The 15,805-nt window shown below is 38.4% G+C and overlaps 8 protein-coding genes across 8 annotated transcripts; all 8 read right to left on the reverse strand.

Moving 5' to 3' along the window:
• On the reverse strand, window positions 1–513 carry TM35_000042180 (uncharacterized protein; the record flags this gene model as incomplete). Its single annotated transcript, XM_029022412.1, has 1 exon — window positions 1–513. A coding segment is annotated over one exon (513 nt), but the record flags the coding sequence as incomplete, so codon positions are not given.
• Window positions 514–2,206: 1,693 nt separating this feature from the next.
• Window positions 2,207–4,024, reverse strand: TM35_000042190 (uncharacterized protein; the record flags this gene model as incomplete). The annotated part of the gene is made up of 1 exon (XM_029022413.1): window positions 2,207–4,024. The coding sequence occupies one exon, from the start codon at window positions 4,022–4,024 to the stop codon at window positions 2,207–2,209; it is 1,818 nt and encodes a 605-aa protein (XP_028886071.1).
• Window positions 4,025–4,426: 402 nt separating this feature from the next.
• TM35_000042200 (uncharacterized protein) lies at window positions 4,427–5,032 on the reverse strand (the record flags this gene model as incomplete). The annotated part of the gene is made up of 1 exon (XM_029022414.1): window positions 4,427–5,032. One exon carries the CDS (start codon window positions 5,030–5,032, stop codon window positions 4,427–4,429), a length of 606 nt encoding a protein of 201 aa, XP_028886072.1.
• Window positions 5,033–5,640: 608 nt separating this feature from the next.
• Window positions 5,641–6,324, reverse strand: TM35_000042210 (uncharacterized protein; the record flags this gene model as incomplete). Its single annotated transcript, XM_029022415.1, has 1 exon — window positions 5,641–6,324. The coding sequence occupies one exon, from the start codon at window positions 6,322–6,324 to the stop codon at window positions 5,641–5,643; it is 684 nt and encodes a 227-aa protein (XP_028886073.1).
• A 1,096-nt stretch (window positions 6,325–7,420) lies between these two features.
• TM35_000042220 (uncharacterized protein) lies at window positions 7,421–9,658 on the reverse strand (the record flags this gene model as incomplete). Its single annotated transcript, XM_029022416.1, has 1 exon — window positions 7,421–9,658. One exon carries the CDS (start codon window positions 9,656–9,658, stop codon window positions 7,421–7,423), a length of 2,238 nt encoding a protein of 745 aa, XP_028886074.1.
• A 271-nt stretch (window positions 9,659–9,929) lies between these two features.
• Window positions 9,930–10,403, reverse strand: TM35_000042230 (uncharacterized protein; the record flags this gene model as incomplete). Its single annotated transcript, XM_029022417.1, has 1 exon — window positions 9,930–10,403. One exon carries the CDS (start codon window positions 10,401–10,403, stop codon window positions 9,930–9,932), a length of 474 nt encoding a protein of 157 aa, XP_028886075.1.
• Window positions 10,404–11,161: 758 nt separating this feature from the next.
• TM35_000042240 (Wos2 protein) lies at window positions 11,162–11,707 on the reverse strand (the record flags this gene model as incomplete). The annotated part of the gene is made up of 1 exon (XM_029022418.1): window positions 11,162–11,707. The coding sequence occupies one exon, from the start codon at window positions 11,705–11,707 to the stop codon at window positions 11,162–11,164; it is 546 nt and encodes a 181-aa protein (XP_028886076.1).
• Window positions 11,708–12,879: 1,172 nt separating this feature from the next.
• TM35_000042250 (Leucine-rich repeat transmembrane protein kinase) lies at window positions 12,880–13,797 on the reverse strand (the record flags this gene model as incomplete). The annotated part of the gene is made up of 1 exon (XM_029022419.1): window positions 12,880–13,797. One exon carries the CDS (start codon window positions 13,795–13,797, stop codon window positions 12,880–12,882), a length of 918 nt encoding a protein of 305 aa, XP_028886077.1.
• Between the last annotated feature and the right edge of the window lie 2,008 nt (window positions 13,798–15,805).

A 15,805-nucleotide genomic window follows, 5' to 3' on the forward strand; every position in this document is an offset into this window, starting at 1 on the left:
AAGAACCACTGGTGTTTGCTTTATCATAGCAGGTAAGGCACCGGAAAAGAGAAATACATCGTCACTGGAGCGTTGCTTAATAACGTTAAGTAACCCTTGTGGTGTCTCCAAACTACGATTGGGAGAAACTCCTGATCCATACTCATACCTTGTAATATTTGTACTAAGAGGGTACACGAAATGGCAGGATCGGTTTATCTCATTGACGATTGGCACCATCTTTAGCCGTGCCTCTACCTGCTTGGGGAAGTCCTCCAGGCGTTCATTTATAATAGAGAGCGCCTGCACAACCTCCGGTGATGCACCCCACTCTACCTGCATCAGTCCAGGGGGCGGCACTGTCCCAGCACCAGCGATCACAGCAGCGGTGTTGGGTTCTTGTGAAACCGCACCCTCACGAACCAACGGCGATAATAAAAAGAAAAATATTACTAATAACGTCAGAGACAGAAGAAACCATAGAAGTGCGAATATATGTAGTTTCCGCCGATGGAATCTAGTTCGAAAGGACATTTCTTCTTTTCCCTTTCACACAACTCACTCTATTTGCTACCTTGAAAAAACCTCCTAAACAGCTTCCCTTTGGTGGCCCAGAAACTCAGAAATTTATAATTTTCATGAATGGTTTTAGTCATTGTCACACAATCCATAAGGGAAACGAAAACAGGAGGAACAACAACAACGAAGCAAAGAGAGAGATGACAGCAATTTATATATCATTGTACCTGTATCCCTTCTCGCATACGACATGGGGGAAATCAAACCAATCCTTTATTCCAAGCCACCTGCAATTTTCATAAAAGAGGAGTAACAAAGTAACAAAATAAAGGGATAGCTTTCCCAAGTAACGGATGCAGAAAATACCCCAGAATAAATCTTCACTATCTAGGTCATAACTCAATTTACGTCTGCTTACGGAAATAAAATGGTAAAAAATAAAAACCGAGTTGTTTTATACAGTAGTCCATATGTTTTTTTGCAATATTGACTGATGTTTTTTTTTTTTTTGGATTTAATTATGATGTCTAGAGTGAGGATGGTATGGGGTACTTAAGAGGAAGCCTTACACGTATGCATCCAATTTCTTGGACCTAGGGGCTTTAGATGAAGCTCTTACCCCATCACGTCTAATTTTTGATATTTTTATTACACTCGATTAGAAAAAAAATTAAGAAACGGTATTTCATCGATGTGATAAATTGTTGCTTTATAACCATAATCTTGTCTTCAAACACTCTACTCAGAACATGTAACTCATCGTAATACCAACTGAGAGAATGAATAACAATTTTCCTGTTTTCCTGTTTTTTTTTTTTTCCAACAAACATTCGTACCATGCTCTTTACATTGGTGAGGAAAAAAAAGAAGAGAACTGACAAACGTCCCTCTCCCCAGAAAAAAAAAAAGAAAAAAAAAATGAAATTAAGGTCACTAGTGTGGTGCAGAAGTTCTGTATATGGTTGACTACAATTGCCCTTCTGAGAAGCGACCAAACACCGAGAACAAAAAGGAGACCCAACCCACTTGTCCACTCGTAAAAAAAAAAAAAAAATTGGATTGATGTTAACAGCCGACCCCCTAAAATATATTAACGCAATGGCCAATTATTACAGATGAAACCAGACACATCTTCTGCATTCTGTGCGTGCGTGTGCAATGGGACTCGAATTCCGAGACATCGAAGAACATAACGAGACCCTATCCATTACTCCCTCTTGTTAAAAAAAAGTATCATTATTCGCAAACAATGAAAACAGCTAGGGTTTAGCTGTTCGAAATTATGTATCACCCCAATTGTTCGCATAAAGAGATCCACTGGTTATTCGCACATAGGATTACAGCCCCTTCTTGTTTTAAACGTTAAAAATACAAAAAAAAAAAAAACAACAACCGAAGTTCGTCTCATAGAAACTTTTTAAAAAATGGTGTTCTAGTAAAGAATAGCCAAGAAAAGCGAAATCAAAGAAGAAAGATACTCAAATCCAAGGCTATATTATACAAAGTAGTGCAACCCCACGCATTTATTTTTGGCGTTAGCATTCAAACAGCAACAGCACGAACAACAACAAGAAAAAAAAGAAGATTTCACAGAAGCCCCGCAAAAGAAAAAAAAATGTAATAAAATAACAAGTCGTACAAAAGTAACGCTTATCAATCTCTCAATTGCACTTCCAACACTTTTTTTTTTTTGTGTCAAGGCACAGTTTCACTCAGCCTTTGAAAGAAGTCTTAGTAGCAACGCCGCCTTGGCTTTCTGCTGTTGACGTGATCGATTTGCAACAAGTATGTGATACCTTCCTGCCATCACAAGCTCCTCCACACCTGTGTTGTAAAAATCCACAAGACCAACGAAAAACATTGGTTCTGGAGTTACAACAAATCCTGCAATGGAAAAAGTCCCATCGTTTTTATCAAAAGGAATAGAGACTATTGATTGACCCATAGTGCTAACCATTAGCTCCACTCGTCCCCAGGGTCCTGCTGTTGTGGCAAGGCACAAAAGACCTCGACTGAGAACATGTCCTGCGAGGAAAGCATTGTCGCGTACAGGGCGTTGAATGACACCTGAATCACTTGTAGAGATGTGACTAACAGTTCTCTCTCGCAGCTCATGCCGAACATCTTTTGTCTTTCGACGAAGGAAGAAAAGACGAAGTGAGGAGATGTCAAAAAAATTCTTTGAACTTATGGCAACTGAACCGTCAACTACTGGTTCTTTGGTGACATGGTTGTCAATTGAGTTGATTCCAAGCGATATACCATTCCCAGGAAGAGTAATGAATTGTTGAATATCAGGAACCACCCGTACGTTCGGTTTGTTATTATTCACAGAATGTAGGAGAATAACACGACCCAAAGCGTCAAGAATGACAAGAGTCATTGATTTTTTTTCACACTGTGTATTCTTTAGTGTAAAAGCCGAAGTGGTACATGCTGTTTTTTGCAACGATTGTTGTTGTAGGAGTTCTGTAACGATGCGATTTCGATAACGTTCATCCCCATGCATACTTCCTGTATGAACAAAGGCAAGATCAACAATGGGTCCACCATAGCGGTGTGTCGAACTGCTACCATCAGCGCGAAGAAGTACCACACGACCGTTCGTAGTTCCCATTGCACACATCACATGAGATGTTTGTTGTTGTTCTTCTCGTTCTTGTTTTTGTTGTTTTTGTTGTTGTTGTACCGCCACAGAGCAGATCACACCATTACATGGGGATCGCACCATCCATGAAGCCACACAGGCAGGTGGTGTGTGATGCCACGCCACTTCCCATCTGGAGTACTCACCCGCAGTTGAACTACATACAAGAAAGGAGAATGCCCCTGAAAAGACACCACGTGAGTCACCAGGAGTTAGAACATGCCGATTACGTTCTTCACTATGCGAAAGAAGATTTTCCTTTTCCGCTTGTTCATTATAGCAACTACAGAGTACGACGTGAATGCCTTCACTAAAGTTCATAGAAAATTGTGGGTGATAGAACAATCGAAAAACACGTTGCTGACCCCTCTCATGAAGAAATGATGTTTCCTTCACCACGACTGGTACATCCTCTTCCGATAACAATGTACGAACCAGTGGAAAGAAAAGTGCAGTTATATGATAATTTGGTTCACTTTCTTCTTCATTTTGTTCTTCCCAGGAAACAACAGCACACACTTCATCTATTATTACTGATTCTTCCCCCATTTCTTCTGAAGACCTTGGCGGCGGTGGTGATGGTGATAATGATGATGATGATAATGTGGGTGGTGTTAGTAGAAATGCCACTAGGGATGTGATCTGTGCTGTTTTTCTCTGTGATTTTATACGCCAGAGCTGCACAGACGTCAATGCCCCGCCGCCTCTGTGCATATCCGGCCCCAACACACACACTTCCTCCTGAGACGCAATAACACAACAAGAAAAGCCGGTGGCAGTGTGTGTATTGTAATGAAGTACCGAGACACAACCCACGCAGGGAATGCCCGGCACATTCATCACCTCGCCACAGGTTGGCGGTAGTGATGTGGCACTCATATAGTGGGGAATATGAGACTTTCAGGACTCCCACTCTCACTATCTTTAAATATAGTAGTAGTGTAAACGAAGAGAAAGAAAAGGAAGAGATTATTATTATTATTATTATTATTATTATTATTATTATTATCATTATTATTATTATTCTCTCTCTTTTTTTTTCTTTCTTCTGGAGATTCTTTCTTACATAAATACAAGTACATACACCAAATACACACCCAAAAATCACCTTCCCACCAAAATCGCATTAACAAATGAGTTATCAACATATAACTATCTGTTCGCTCTCATTATTGATTCATTCATTCATTCATAATAAAAAAAAAAGAAGAAAAAATAGCAATACAGAGAATCCCCGATGAACCATATATATTATATTTATACAACAACTACATTTAATAATCAGACACCATTTCCATGAACTACAAGAGTTTCCTTTTTACCTATAGTTTCTCCCTTCTTCTCAGCTATTTCTACCTTTTTCTTACTTATTAACATGTCAAGCTCCTTCTTTAGTTCCGGTTTATAGCCAAAGTAGAAAAGCACTTCTAACCATACAAAGAAGACACTTGAGTGAAGGGCTTGAAACGGGTCATCTAATAGCGCCGGTGAACGCTTCTCAAAGAAGGCGTGTGAAATAAACTGTATGATCCATCCAGTTACGTTAATAGCCAATGACAGTTTAGGTCTCTGCTTTAAATGATGAGAGGCAATGTACTGCATGAATGCAATCACTGCCGCGTATGGAATTCCTGCACCAGGTTCCATCTTAATAAAACTAATAGCATAAACTCCTGCCGCTATTTGTGAGAGATCAATGGATGAAGTTATTTGCACACGAGCCAAGAAACTCAACACAGATGTAAAAATAGTCGGTACAAAGAATATGTGTACAAGTTGGTTTCGCCAATCACTATGGTATGCGCCGTAGAAGACAAAACCCTTTCGCAAAGTATAGCCATTCTCTACAATAGCCCATATTTTTTTCCCTTTCGTTTCCTCTTTCATTTTTTTCCTTAAAAAAAATCCAAGAAATCAAAAGAAGAGGGGGAACTGCAGAATCATCTATCAATACAAACGAAAAGCAATAATAATAATAATAATAATAACAATTTTGAAAGAAGGGAGTCTTTTTTTTTCCCTTTTCATTTCTTTCGATGTAAAGACTACACAGTTAATTCACCGTCTCCTACATGTACTGAGGGGTACAATCAAACAAATAAGGAACAAGAAAATGAAAGAGTACTGAAAAAAGAAAAAAAAGAAAAGAAATAAAGAAACACATGCAGTCCATGATTTCCCAAGAAATGACATTCTCTTTTCTCTTACTTCTCCCACCATACAAAAAAAAAAAAAAGAAAATGAGAACAACTAAAAATACAGGTGATATGATGTCACTAAAGCGCAAACTTTTCTGTCCCTACAAAAAAGAAAAAAAAAACATAAAGGGGAACTCTCACACACCTCGTATTTCTCATACCTTTTTTTTTTCTTTCTTTTTCTCTTTCTTTCTCTTTTTCATTTCTTTTATCCTTATCTCTCTCTCTCTCTTTTTTTTTTTTTTTGAACCCTTTTCAAGCATGCACACACTTCACAGAATTCACATTATTTGAACCTCACCAAATGTGAGTCTTGCCATTACGTAAATTTACTAATTCGTACCCCTCCGCATCAATCACATCTTTAATATTTGCTACAGCTGCCCTTTCTTTTCGTTTCTGTATAGCTACACCAAATTCATCAAATGCCTCCTGCAAATGTGTGAGACATTTATTCCACCACACTTTCATCCGAAACACAGCCTCTGTATGAAGCATTACAGTATTGCGATTAATTTCAGCTTGTTGCCGCTCAAGTTCTCGCTCATGCTGCCGCATCTTTTCCTTTAATTCATTGAAAGAACTAGGGGCGGTAAAGTCAGGGATAAGACTCTTAGGATCCATCATTGCCAACCGATTGGATTCCACTATCGACTGTACATGAAGGTGTTCCTCCTCCTGATTGATGCTCATAGACTTACTTACAAGATAGTATGCACTGCAGATAGTGGCAAGACCAACACCAAGTGAGGCGCAGAATACCTGAAGACGTTTGGCACTCACAAATGGTGTTGGCTCCACATACGGCTGCAGCAACTCCGGTGCCTCTGAGGCTGTAGGAACATAAGTTGATAACTGCTCTGTGGTGGTGCCTTTCTCTGTGTGGGTATCATCATCGCTGGTTGTGTTTGTGGATGATGTGGCCAGCGATGTTTTGGTCTTCGCCGCCTGTGCGAGAAGGGCAAAACAGGAGCGTCGCATTAGTCTTCAACACCCCTACCTAATGTACCTTAGATAGATAGAATAATAATAATAATAATAATAATAATAATAATAATAATAATAATAATAATAATAATAATAATAAGAATGAAGAAGGAATATATATTAGACGAACTGGAACACACACAGAGACATATAAACAGGAAACAAAACAAAAAAAAAAGAAGAAAAGACTCTTCTTTTTATGTTGTCACGCAAAGAAAAGGAATAAGAACGAAAAAATAAAAAAAAGAAGGCACCCCACTCCCTTTCCCTCCCTCCTCTTTTTCTTCTTCTCATTCACTCTATTCACACAAACACACGGTATACCTGTCATTATCAGAACTCCCACGGCCGTCGACACATGGGACACGCTGCATTCCCCTGTTCACGCTCCGCCCAGCGTTCAATGCAGTGAATGTGAAATGTGTGTGTGCAGCGCCCAGTGAGAATTGGACACTCATCGCCGGGAATACGGCACTGCGGGCAACACGCCTCGAATGGCTGCCGACAGATCCCGCATGTATCTTCACGGCAATCCCACAGCCATCGGGCAACGAGGTGAGCCCCCTTCACATTTACTTCCATTACAAAGTTCCGGAACTACTTTCACACACACACACATGTACATACACAGAGAAAGAGAGAACGAGAGAAAGGGAGATAAATAAATAGAAGATATACATGATACATACATGGATATATGTATATATTTTGATAGTTATATCTATAGCCACGTGTGAATGTGTACATTTATTTCTGTTTTTTTTTTTTTTTTTGGACTTCTTCTTTTCGATTCAGCACACCAAGAGAGTCATGAAACGAAGCAAAATGAAATAAAAAAAAATAATAATAATAACTTGAGAAAACATCTCTATTTGGTAAAATTACATCTCACCTTTTTAAAAAAAAGGTGATGTGCATCTATCTTGTTTTGTTAAGTATACAATTTTTTTTTCTATATATGTTTCTTTCTTTTTTTTTTTTCTTTACTCCCCACCCCTCTTCCCTCTCTAAGAAACATCGAAACCAAGAGTAAGAGCATTACCAGTAAAAAAAAAAAAGAAAAAAAGCTCCTTTACATAATTCTTATGTTTTAGCGAACTGTTTCTATATGATTTTTTTGAAGCTTTAATTCTTTTTTTGAAGCTTTAACTCTATGACTAATCTCTTCCACCTCCGTAAGAAGTTTTGACGGTATTTCTCGGCGTATCCTTTTACTCTCCCCTGCCACTCTCTCTTCATTACTTCTCTTCTGTTGGTGCTGGTGCTGTTTCCCGGTAAAACCATTCACATTATTAGACTCATCTATCATTACCATATAATGTAATGGTCTCTCAAGACTTTCACCAAGCCACTTCTGCTCTTGTTGTTTATGTAAAGTGGTTTCTTGATATTCCCCTTCTCCGAGGCTTTGGGCACGATTGGCCCGCATCATTTCTCCTATAGTGGCATTACGTGTGAGAAGAAAATTATGTAATTTCACCTCTTCGCGCAGTTGCATGCGGAGACGACGGGTAATACGTGCACGTAACCACAACTTATTTACTTTTGAAATACCGTCTGGGGCATATGCACTCGGGTAAAACACATACGTCTCGGACTTTGCCTTTTCTAATGCTGCTATCGTGTTGTGGTCTGGCATGGGCGGTACAAGAGATACGATAAACTGCACACTGCAGAAACATAATAATAGAATAGATAGAGTAAGAACAATAGGGATGATAGGCTGCAAGTGAATTTCAATCATAATACCTGGACAGATATTCATTGCCGCCATACAATAAACCTTCATGTCGTTATCAAACCAAGAACAGGAGATTTGGTGTGATTCATGTGAAAGAACATAAAGTGCATATGCAGAAAAACTACACCCAACGACTCCAAGGATAACGTGTGCAACCATTATAATAATATAAAAGAGAGGTTGTGTACTTCCTGTAGCTATGGCCCGTGTTGTAAAGTAATTTACTCCAATGGCCATAAGTGCCGCTGCAAACATACAGCATGTAACAGCTACAATAAAAGTACCAGGACTTGCTGCATAACCAAATAAAAAAGCGTTAACAGATTCATCAAGGACGGAACTATTCGTATTATTAAAAAATGGTATTGTACAATTTTCTATAGATGTTTCTTCATTTGCGTATACACATACATCTGTTGAAGTATCATTAAAACATGCTTTTAAAGAAATTCTTAAATAAATAATGAGAGCCAAACCCAAACAAAAAGCTATCAATGCAAGGGGAAATGTAACTATACAACGAATACGATTACGGCGCAATGCTGGATGTAATCCACGTCGTAAAACTTCCCATAATTGAAGATCTAATTGATTAATATTTGGATACCTCATTCCTGCAAAAGGTGAATGTTGTGCATTTTCCTTTCCACTCTCTCCATCTTCAAGATTATTGACATCACCATTTGCTTTAAGAGGTACCATTTGTGGATTATAAACTGTACGATCAAATACCATAGTATCCATATTACTACTTTGTCCAAGTTCAAAGGTTAATGGGGTAGCATTTGATCTCATCATATTAATAGTACTAAGGGCTTGCGATTGTGATCGCGTTTCATCAAAAGTTTCTTGTTCACTCACCTGAGATTGCTTACCATGTGAAACCATCGACAACAGTGGTGTTGAAGGTGGAGGTGATAATTGCAGAGGAGACCATATACCACAAGCAGCATCAAATTCTAATGCAACAAGTGTACGTTCTTTCGCTGGAGATATTCCCACTTTTGGATCATTAGATTCAGAGAGTGGTTTCTGTTGAGAGGACTTTGCGCGAAATACGGCTATTTTTTCCTTTTCCATAGACATCACAACAACATCCACAGACATTTCATTAAGAAATCTAAACAACATTCGAACAGGTAATTTATTTTTCTTAGAACGATGTTTTTCATCTAAACCAGATAAAAAACGCTCTCTGAGAGCTTCAATAAGATCATTGCTACGCAGTGTTGTACGCCATAAACTAACGGAGAGGGCAATAATGACATTTTCCACACGAAGTGGCAGACAGTGAAAGTGTTTTCGTTTGATTGGTTTCACTGATAACCGTGGTTCATACTCCTTCAAGCATAATTTAAACGCAGGTGATGCCTCCATCTCATTCAAGTATGTATTTGAAAAAGGTTTCAGCAACACAATATCACTACTAAGATCTAATATGGCTACACCTTTTAAAAGACCCATAATATCTTTACTATCGTATGTGCGTTGCTGAATAATAGGATCAAAACTCATCGCAAAAGTGCTTTTCCCTTGAGGAAAAGGGTCCAGCTCCTGCGATTTGTCTAACTCCTCCGACTTGTCCATTCATGCAGACTCCTGAAGGAATAAAAAAATAAAACAACACCAACAACAACAAAAAGAAAAATAAATTATTATCATTAGAAACATATTTTACACACAAAAAAAGGAGTTTTTTTTTTTTTTTTATTTCTTTTTCTTCTTTGCTTTTTTTCTTTATTTTTATTTTAGTCATACATCACACAAGGGGTATTTCGCTCAAAGTAAGTAACCGTCTCAAATAGGATAATACAGTATAAAAAAGGAAAAGAATAAATAAGTAAAATTAAACTCCACTTCAAGCATCATCACGTTCTTGGTCATCATCTGATGTTGACTCACTTTCATTATCATCATTATCATCATCTGAAAGCTCATCTCCAACAGGGTACGTTGTTATTTCATTTACATCTCGTACGAGTTGTTTAAAAGAATCAAAATCCAAAGCCCCGGCAACATAAGCTGTACATAAATATCTGGCATAGTCTTGATCTTGCTTCCACTCCTGCATTACTGCATCTGCAAGTTGCTCCAAACTTACAGAGGTGCCCTTGGCTGCCTCTCGCTCAGTAAAAGTATGAAGCATCGAATCCACAAGTGTGGAGTATCGCTTGAATAATGAGTACAACTCTAACGCTTCCCGAGAGTCGTGAGGGTTGTCAAGCATTTGCATGACACTTTGTTCTTCAGAAAGAAAATTTCCAATCGCATCAGTGTTTGCCCCTTCACCAAAAAAAGTGTCTAAAGATTCCAAAAGAGGACCAGCATCCATTTTTTTTTTTTTTTCTTTTCTTCCCTCCGCTTTTTGTTTTGTAGGTCCTTTTCAAACGGTCAAATCAGAATTATTCTTCTCTTTTTGATTCGTATAACGCCTTTTTTTTGATTTTTTTTCCTTCGTAAGAGAAAAAAATGGGGGAAAGAAAAACAGACCCACACCCAAGCAAAGAAAGAAAGAAAAAGAAAAGAGAATCTGGTTAACAAAAACAAAAACAAAAAAAAAAAAAAAGAGCAGACACAAAAAGAGAACAAATGTGTATATACACCTTTTTTATTTTTAAGCTAAGGTACTCAACGTTTATCTTAGAATAATGGGATCGGTGTGGTGTTTATATTCAAACGATCTAAATATTTTAAGTATTTTTATCCACAGAAAGAAGAATAAATAAAAGGTTAATAATATCCCAGGTGCAGGTATAAACTTGGAAAGGATATTGGGATTGGAAGGGTTAGGGTTTTCCTTTTCTCCCATTCTGCTTTGGTTTCAATTAAAATATTTATTCTATCTCTTCTACGATCATTAAGCTCAGAATACACGCACCAAAGATCTATCACTTTACCTTTCCTTTCACCCACTTATCCTTAACTCCAACACATACGTACCTTCGTTGTTTTCTTTTTTTCGTTTTTCCCTTTTCTTTTTTTTTGTTTCTTTCCTTGTTCTCTGTTTTCCGTTTCTTTCTTTTTTTCTTTTATTTCTGCACACCAAACCCCCCTCATTCGGTTGTAATATAAATATATATTCCGTTTTTCTTACTTGTCGAGATCCTTGAGGTCTGCGGCTGGGGCCTCGGCCGTGCCCTCCTCCTCCTCATCATCGGAGTCGTCCATGCCCTCCATGCCTTCCATACCGCCCAGGCCACCCATGCCAGGCATGCCGCCCATACCGCCCATGTTCAGCATGTTGGAGAGATCGCCGTAGTCGCCAAAGCCGGCAGGGGCCTCATCCTCGTCGTCCTCGTCCTTCCAGAGGTTCCAGTCAACGGAGAGCCAATTGGCTGTGCGGCTGGTTGGCTGGTCCACGAGCTTGTTCCAGTACCCCTCCTCCTTCTTCTCAGCGCACACCTGGATGGCAACACCTAACACCTTGAAGGTGGACTTCTCAGGGACGATCTCCTTGAGCAGTGTGATCTCGTCCTTCAGATCATGTGGTTCTGAGGATTTCGGGGTAATACCCTTTCCAGTGATGCTGATGGTCTTCTCTGTGAACTTAATATCAACATCTGTGGCCCCACTCACTTGAAGAGTGATGTACAGCTTGTCTTTACGCTCAGCCCACTTAGTAGGAAGGTGTGTCATTTTATATTTTTAGATGAAATAAACAGTGTTGGTTAATATCTTTTAGAGATAAAAAACACATACACAAACACACACATACATTCATAAGAAGCAAGAAAAGGAAGAAAAAAAAAAGAAATAAAGCATGTAAATCAACATCCATTTCCCTCACCTTTTAACATTTAAAGAAAAAAGGAAGATTCAGCAAAAGAAAATGAAAAAAAAAAGTATGTTTTCGTTTCATTTTTTTTCTTTTACCACTGAAGACAATGTTCTTCTACGTGATTCGTTGCTCTCCTTTTTTTTTTTTTTTTTTAATTGGTGCCACCACCGCCATCACCAACCATTGTCATCATCGTATCTTCATTATTACTACTTCTCATTTCTGCTTTGTATGTAAGAGAGACAGTGTGACTCTGTGAGGGGCGGATTGGCCTTGATAAATTTATTATCATCATGTGATTGCATCCACCTATTCTTGTGGTGCCTCACGGATGTAAAGCACGTTATTACAACGCAGAAGCATTTCTCCAAGTTCTGTTTCTTGTTTCGCCTTTTCCACTGTGTCCCGAAGCTGAAGATTCATGTAAGGATCACAGCTGACCAATGTACCAACGTAAACAGGACCCCACTTGCTCTTGACATGCACTTTTCTGCCCACGAGACTCGCCAGAAATGCAGCCGGCACGTTCGCGTCCATTGTTTACTACAGAGATAACACTAGTAACACCTCTACAAGGAAAAAAAAAAAAAAAAGTATATACAGAAAAAGCAAAAACAACAAAAAAAAAATAACAAAAATTAATAAAAAAGAGAGAATAAACAGTACTGAGAAAACAGGAAATGACATACAATACAAAGAGAGAGAGAGAGAGAGAGAGGAAAAAGTACACACAACATCAGAGATAGCATATCGACAAATTTAGCACCATTTCACTTCAATACTTTTAATAATTCCTTTCCCCACTACGATCATACAGTCCATTTTTTTCTCTCACCAAGAGAGATATATATGGAGGGAATAAAAAAAAAAAAAAAAGCAAAAACATGTATCAGAGCCGTTTAATGACATCTATTATTCAGAATCCCACACATATAGCTTCTCCCCACTCCACACACACACACACACATACACAAAGTACGGAAGAACAAGCAAGAATAACAACAGTAACAACAACAACAACAACAAAAAATCAACTGGTTTTATTTTCCACCGGTACATTTTCACTACCTGTACAATGGGAGGAGTACCGAAGATGGGCAAGCATATCCTTCTGAGGGCAAGTTAGAGTGCATCCTGTGCAATTAAAGTAGCGAAGATAACCATGTTTACCATAACTTTCCGGAACTGCTCCTGTAAAATTATTTCCAGCGAAATTCACACGTGTGACGCTGCGTGGAAGTGGAGGAAGTGGTCCTTGCAGTTTATTATGTTCGAGTTCAAGCCAACCTAGAGTACTCATGTTACGCAACCACGTACCGATACGACCCGTAAAGTTATTGTAGCCAAGTGAGAGATGGTGAAGGTGTTGTAGATAACTGAAATCAGGGATTTCACCAGTAAAGTTGTTGTGGTCGAGTAGCAGGACGACGAGACTCGTGAGTCTTGTTAGTGAGCGTGGGAGTGTACCTGAGAGTTGATTGAATGCCATATTAATGATCTCTGCGTGTATATTACGAACCATAAAGTCATCTGGCAGAGTTCCACTAATACGATTATGGGCGACATCCAGGTGCTGCAAAAAGCAGTGATAGCTCGTATCCCACATGGTGCCGTTGAGTCTATTGTACGATAGCCCGATGGCGCTTGTCATCTGAAACGCCTTGAACTCCCGCGGGATCTCCCCCTCCGCCTCGCCGCTGTAGTGCTCCATCGAGAGCAGCCCGCCGTCGGCGCGGGGCGGGAGGGTGTGCCAGCCGCCGTTCACGCAGCGCACACCGTACGGCGGGGGGTGCGCCCGCTCGTTGCCGTCCCACGCGCAGGGCTCCTCCGCCTCCCACCCGCGGCGGAACTGCGCCGGCCAGCGGGGCCCGCCGGTGTTGTTGTAAAAGCGCCGCAGCGCCAGCGACGTCACGGCGGTGTCGAAGAAGAGATCATAATTGCAGCCCATGAACTCCCCACACACACACGGCACATGGAGAAGAAAAATAACAACCACGAGAAAAGGAAAAAGAAGAAGGCGAGGTAGCGCCATTTTGGGGAAGGAGGTTGTCTTTCTTTTTCTTTTTTTTTTTTCGGTTTGATGTACTCTTGGTAATATTATTATGACTATTGTTGTTGTTTTGGATATCCTTTTTTTTTTTCTTCTTTTCTTGGGGTGAGGGTGAGGGGTTAATGGTATCCACCAAACGCGTATTCCTCACTTTTCCCCCATCAACCCCATGCATGTGAGATGTATTCAAACAAAGGAAGAAAGAAAGGGAAAAAAGAAAAGAAAGAAAAACAGTGAACCGACACAATATCAGAAACACAACCAAATAGACGCAGTGGAATGATAACGAAAATAATAATAATAATAATAATAATAATAATAATAATAATAATAATAATAATAATAATAATATTAATAATATTAATAATAATAATAACAGGTAGATGATAATCAAAAGAAAATTAAGTAAGTAAATAAGTAAATAAAACTCTCTTTTCCATATCCGTTTTGTTTTTTCTTTCTTCTTCTTTTCGCCCTTTATTTCCAGCCAGGGAAATAAGAACTGAAAACAAATAGAAAAAAAACGTAAGAAAAGAAATAATTCTTTCTTTTTTTTTTTTGCTTAAAAAAAAAATGAAACACTCCTTCTGGCAAAAATAAGCCATGGATGATAATGATAATGATAATAATGCTGGCGATTAAACAAAAAAAAAAAAAAAAAAGAAAAGTGCAAAATGAATTAAACCCACCCTCCCAGATAAGATACGCCAACAGTACAAAAGAGGGCTAAAAACACAGTTCAACAATATGGCCCTATCAACAACAGTGCCATACAAAAAAAAAAAAAAAAAGAAAAGAAAATTTAAAAATAGAGAAAAAAAAAAAACAAAGGGGACACGATCATCCCAAGTTGGTACAGTGATGCCCTTTCCTTATTTATATACAACCGTTTTTTTTTTTTTTTGTTGTTGTTGTTCCTCTTCAGGTTTTCTACTCGACTTTCTGTCGTTTTCATTGCCTTCATCATGCTCGTTATATTTTCTCCTTTTTTCTACTCGATGTACGCCACACGAATACTCTCACATAGTGTGAGAAGAGACCCATATACAGGTTGTGTATGGAGAAAATACTCTCTCTTACGTACATTCACGTATTGTTTCCTTCTGTTCACTGAGAAGAGTCTCAATGGCAAAGAGGAAAAAAAAAGAACACTTGGTGTATACAATGTGTATTTTCTTTTGTTGTTATTTCTCAAATACATAAGAACATCTAAACACTAGACGCACACCAAGACTGACACTATATCTATATAAATGTATATATATATATATATATATATATATATATATACCCACCTCGGGTATATGTACTCATTCGTGCACAAGTATGCGGGTGTTATTAGATGTGTACAAAATTCCAATCAACAGGATCAGCAAAAGAAAACGAAAAAAAAAAATGGTACAAAAATACAAAAAAAGAAAGAAAACCATTAAAAAACACCACATAAAGTACACAGCAAGAAAGAAAAGATAAAAAAAAAAAACAGCCACACTCAGTCACAAATAGACAAACAAACCTAACGAAAAAACAGCCAAGAATCACACTTAAAGCAAATAATAAAAAAAAAAAAATTAAAAAAAAAAAGAGAAGAAAATCACACGGTTCCCCCTCCTTTTCTCAGGTGACTCTATGGCATATCACTACGAAGCCAATATGCAAGTGTTCGTGTCCATACACAACCATGTGTTTTTCTTTCTTTTTTTCTTTCCTTGTATTTTTTTTTTTTCTTCTCTCTGTGGGTGTGGTGAAGGGGTGAAGGGAGGATAAAATCCCTTTATGTTTCCGGGAAATATCCATCAGTTTCGCAGTTAAGAACGGCCTTACTGATGCTGTTTTGTTTACATTTACAATAAATCTCTTCATATTTCATACCATTATATATATATATATATATATATATATATAT

The sequence above is a fragment of the Trypanosoma theileri genome (assembly GCF_002087225.1).
Source record: "Trypanosoma theileri isolate Edinburgh chromosome Unknown TM35_Tth_4_V1, whole genome shotgun sequence".
Taxonomy (NCBI): domain Eukaryota; phylum Euglenozoa; class Kinetoplastea; order Trypanosomatida; family Trypanosomatidae; genus Trypanosoma; species Trypanosoma theileri.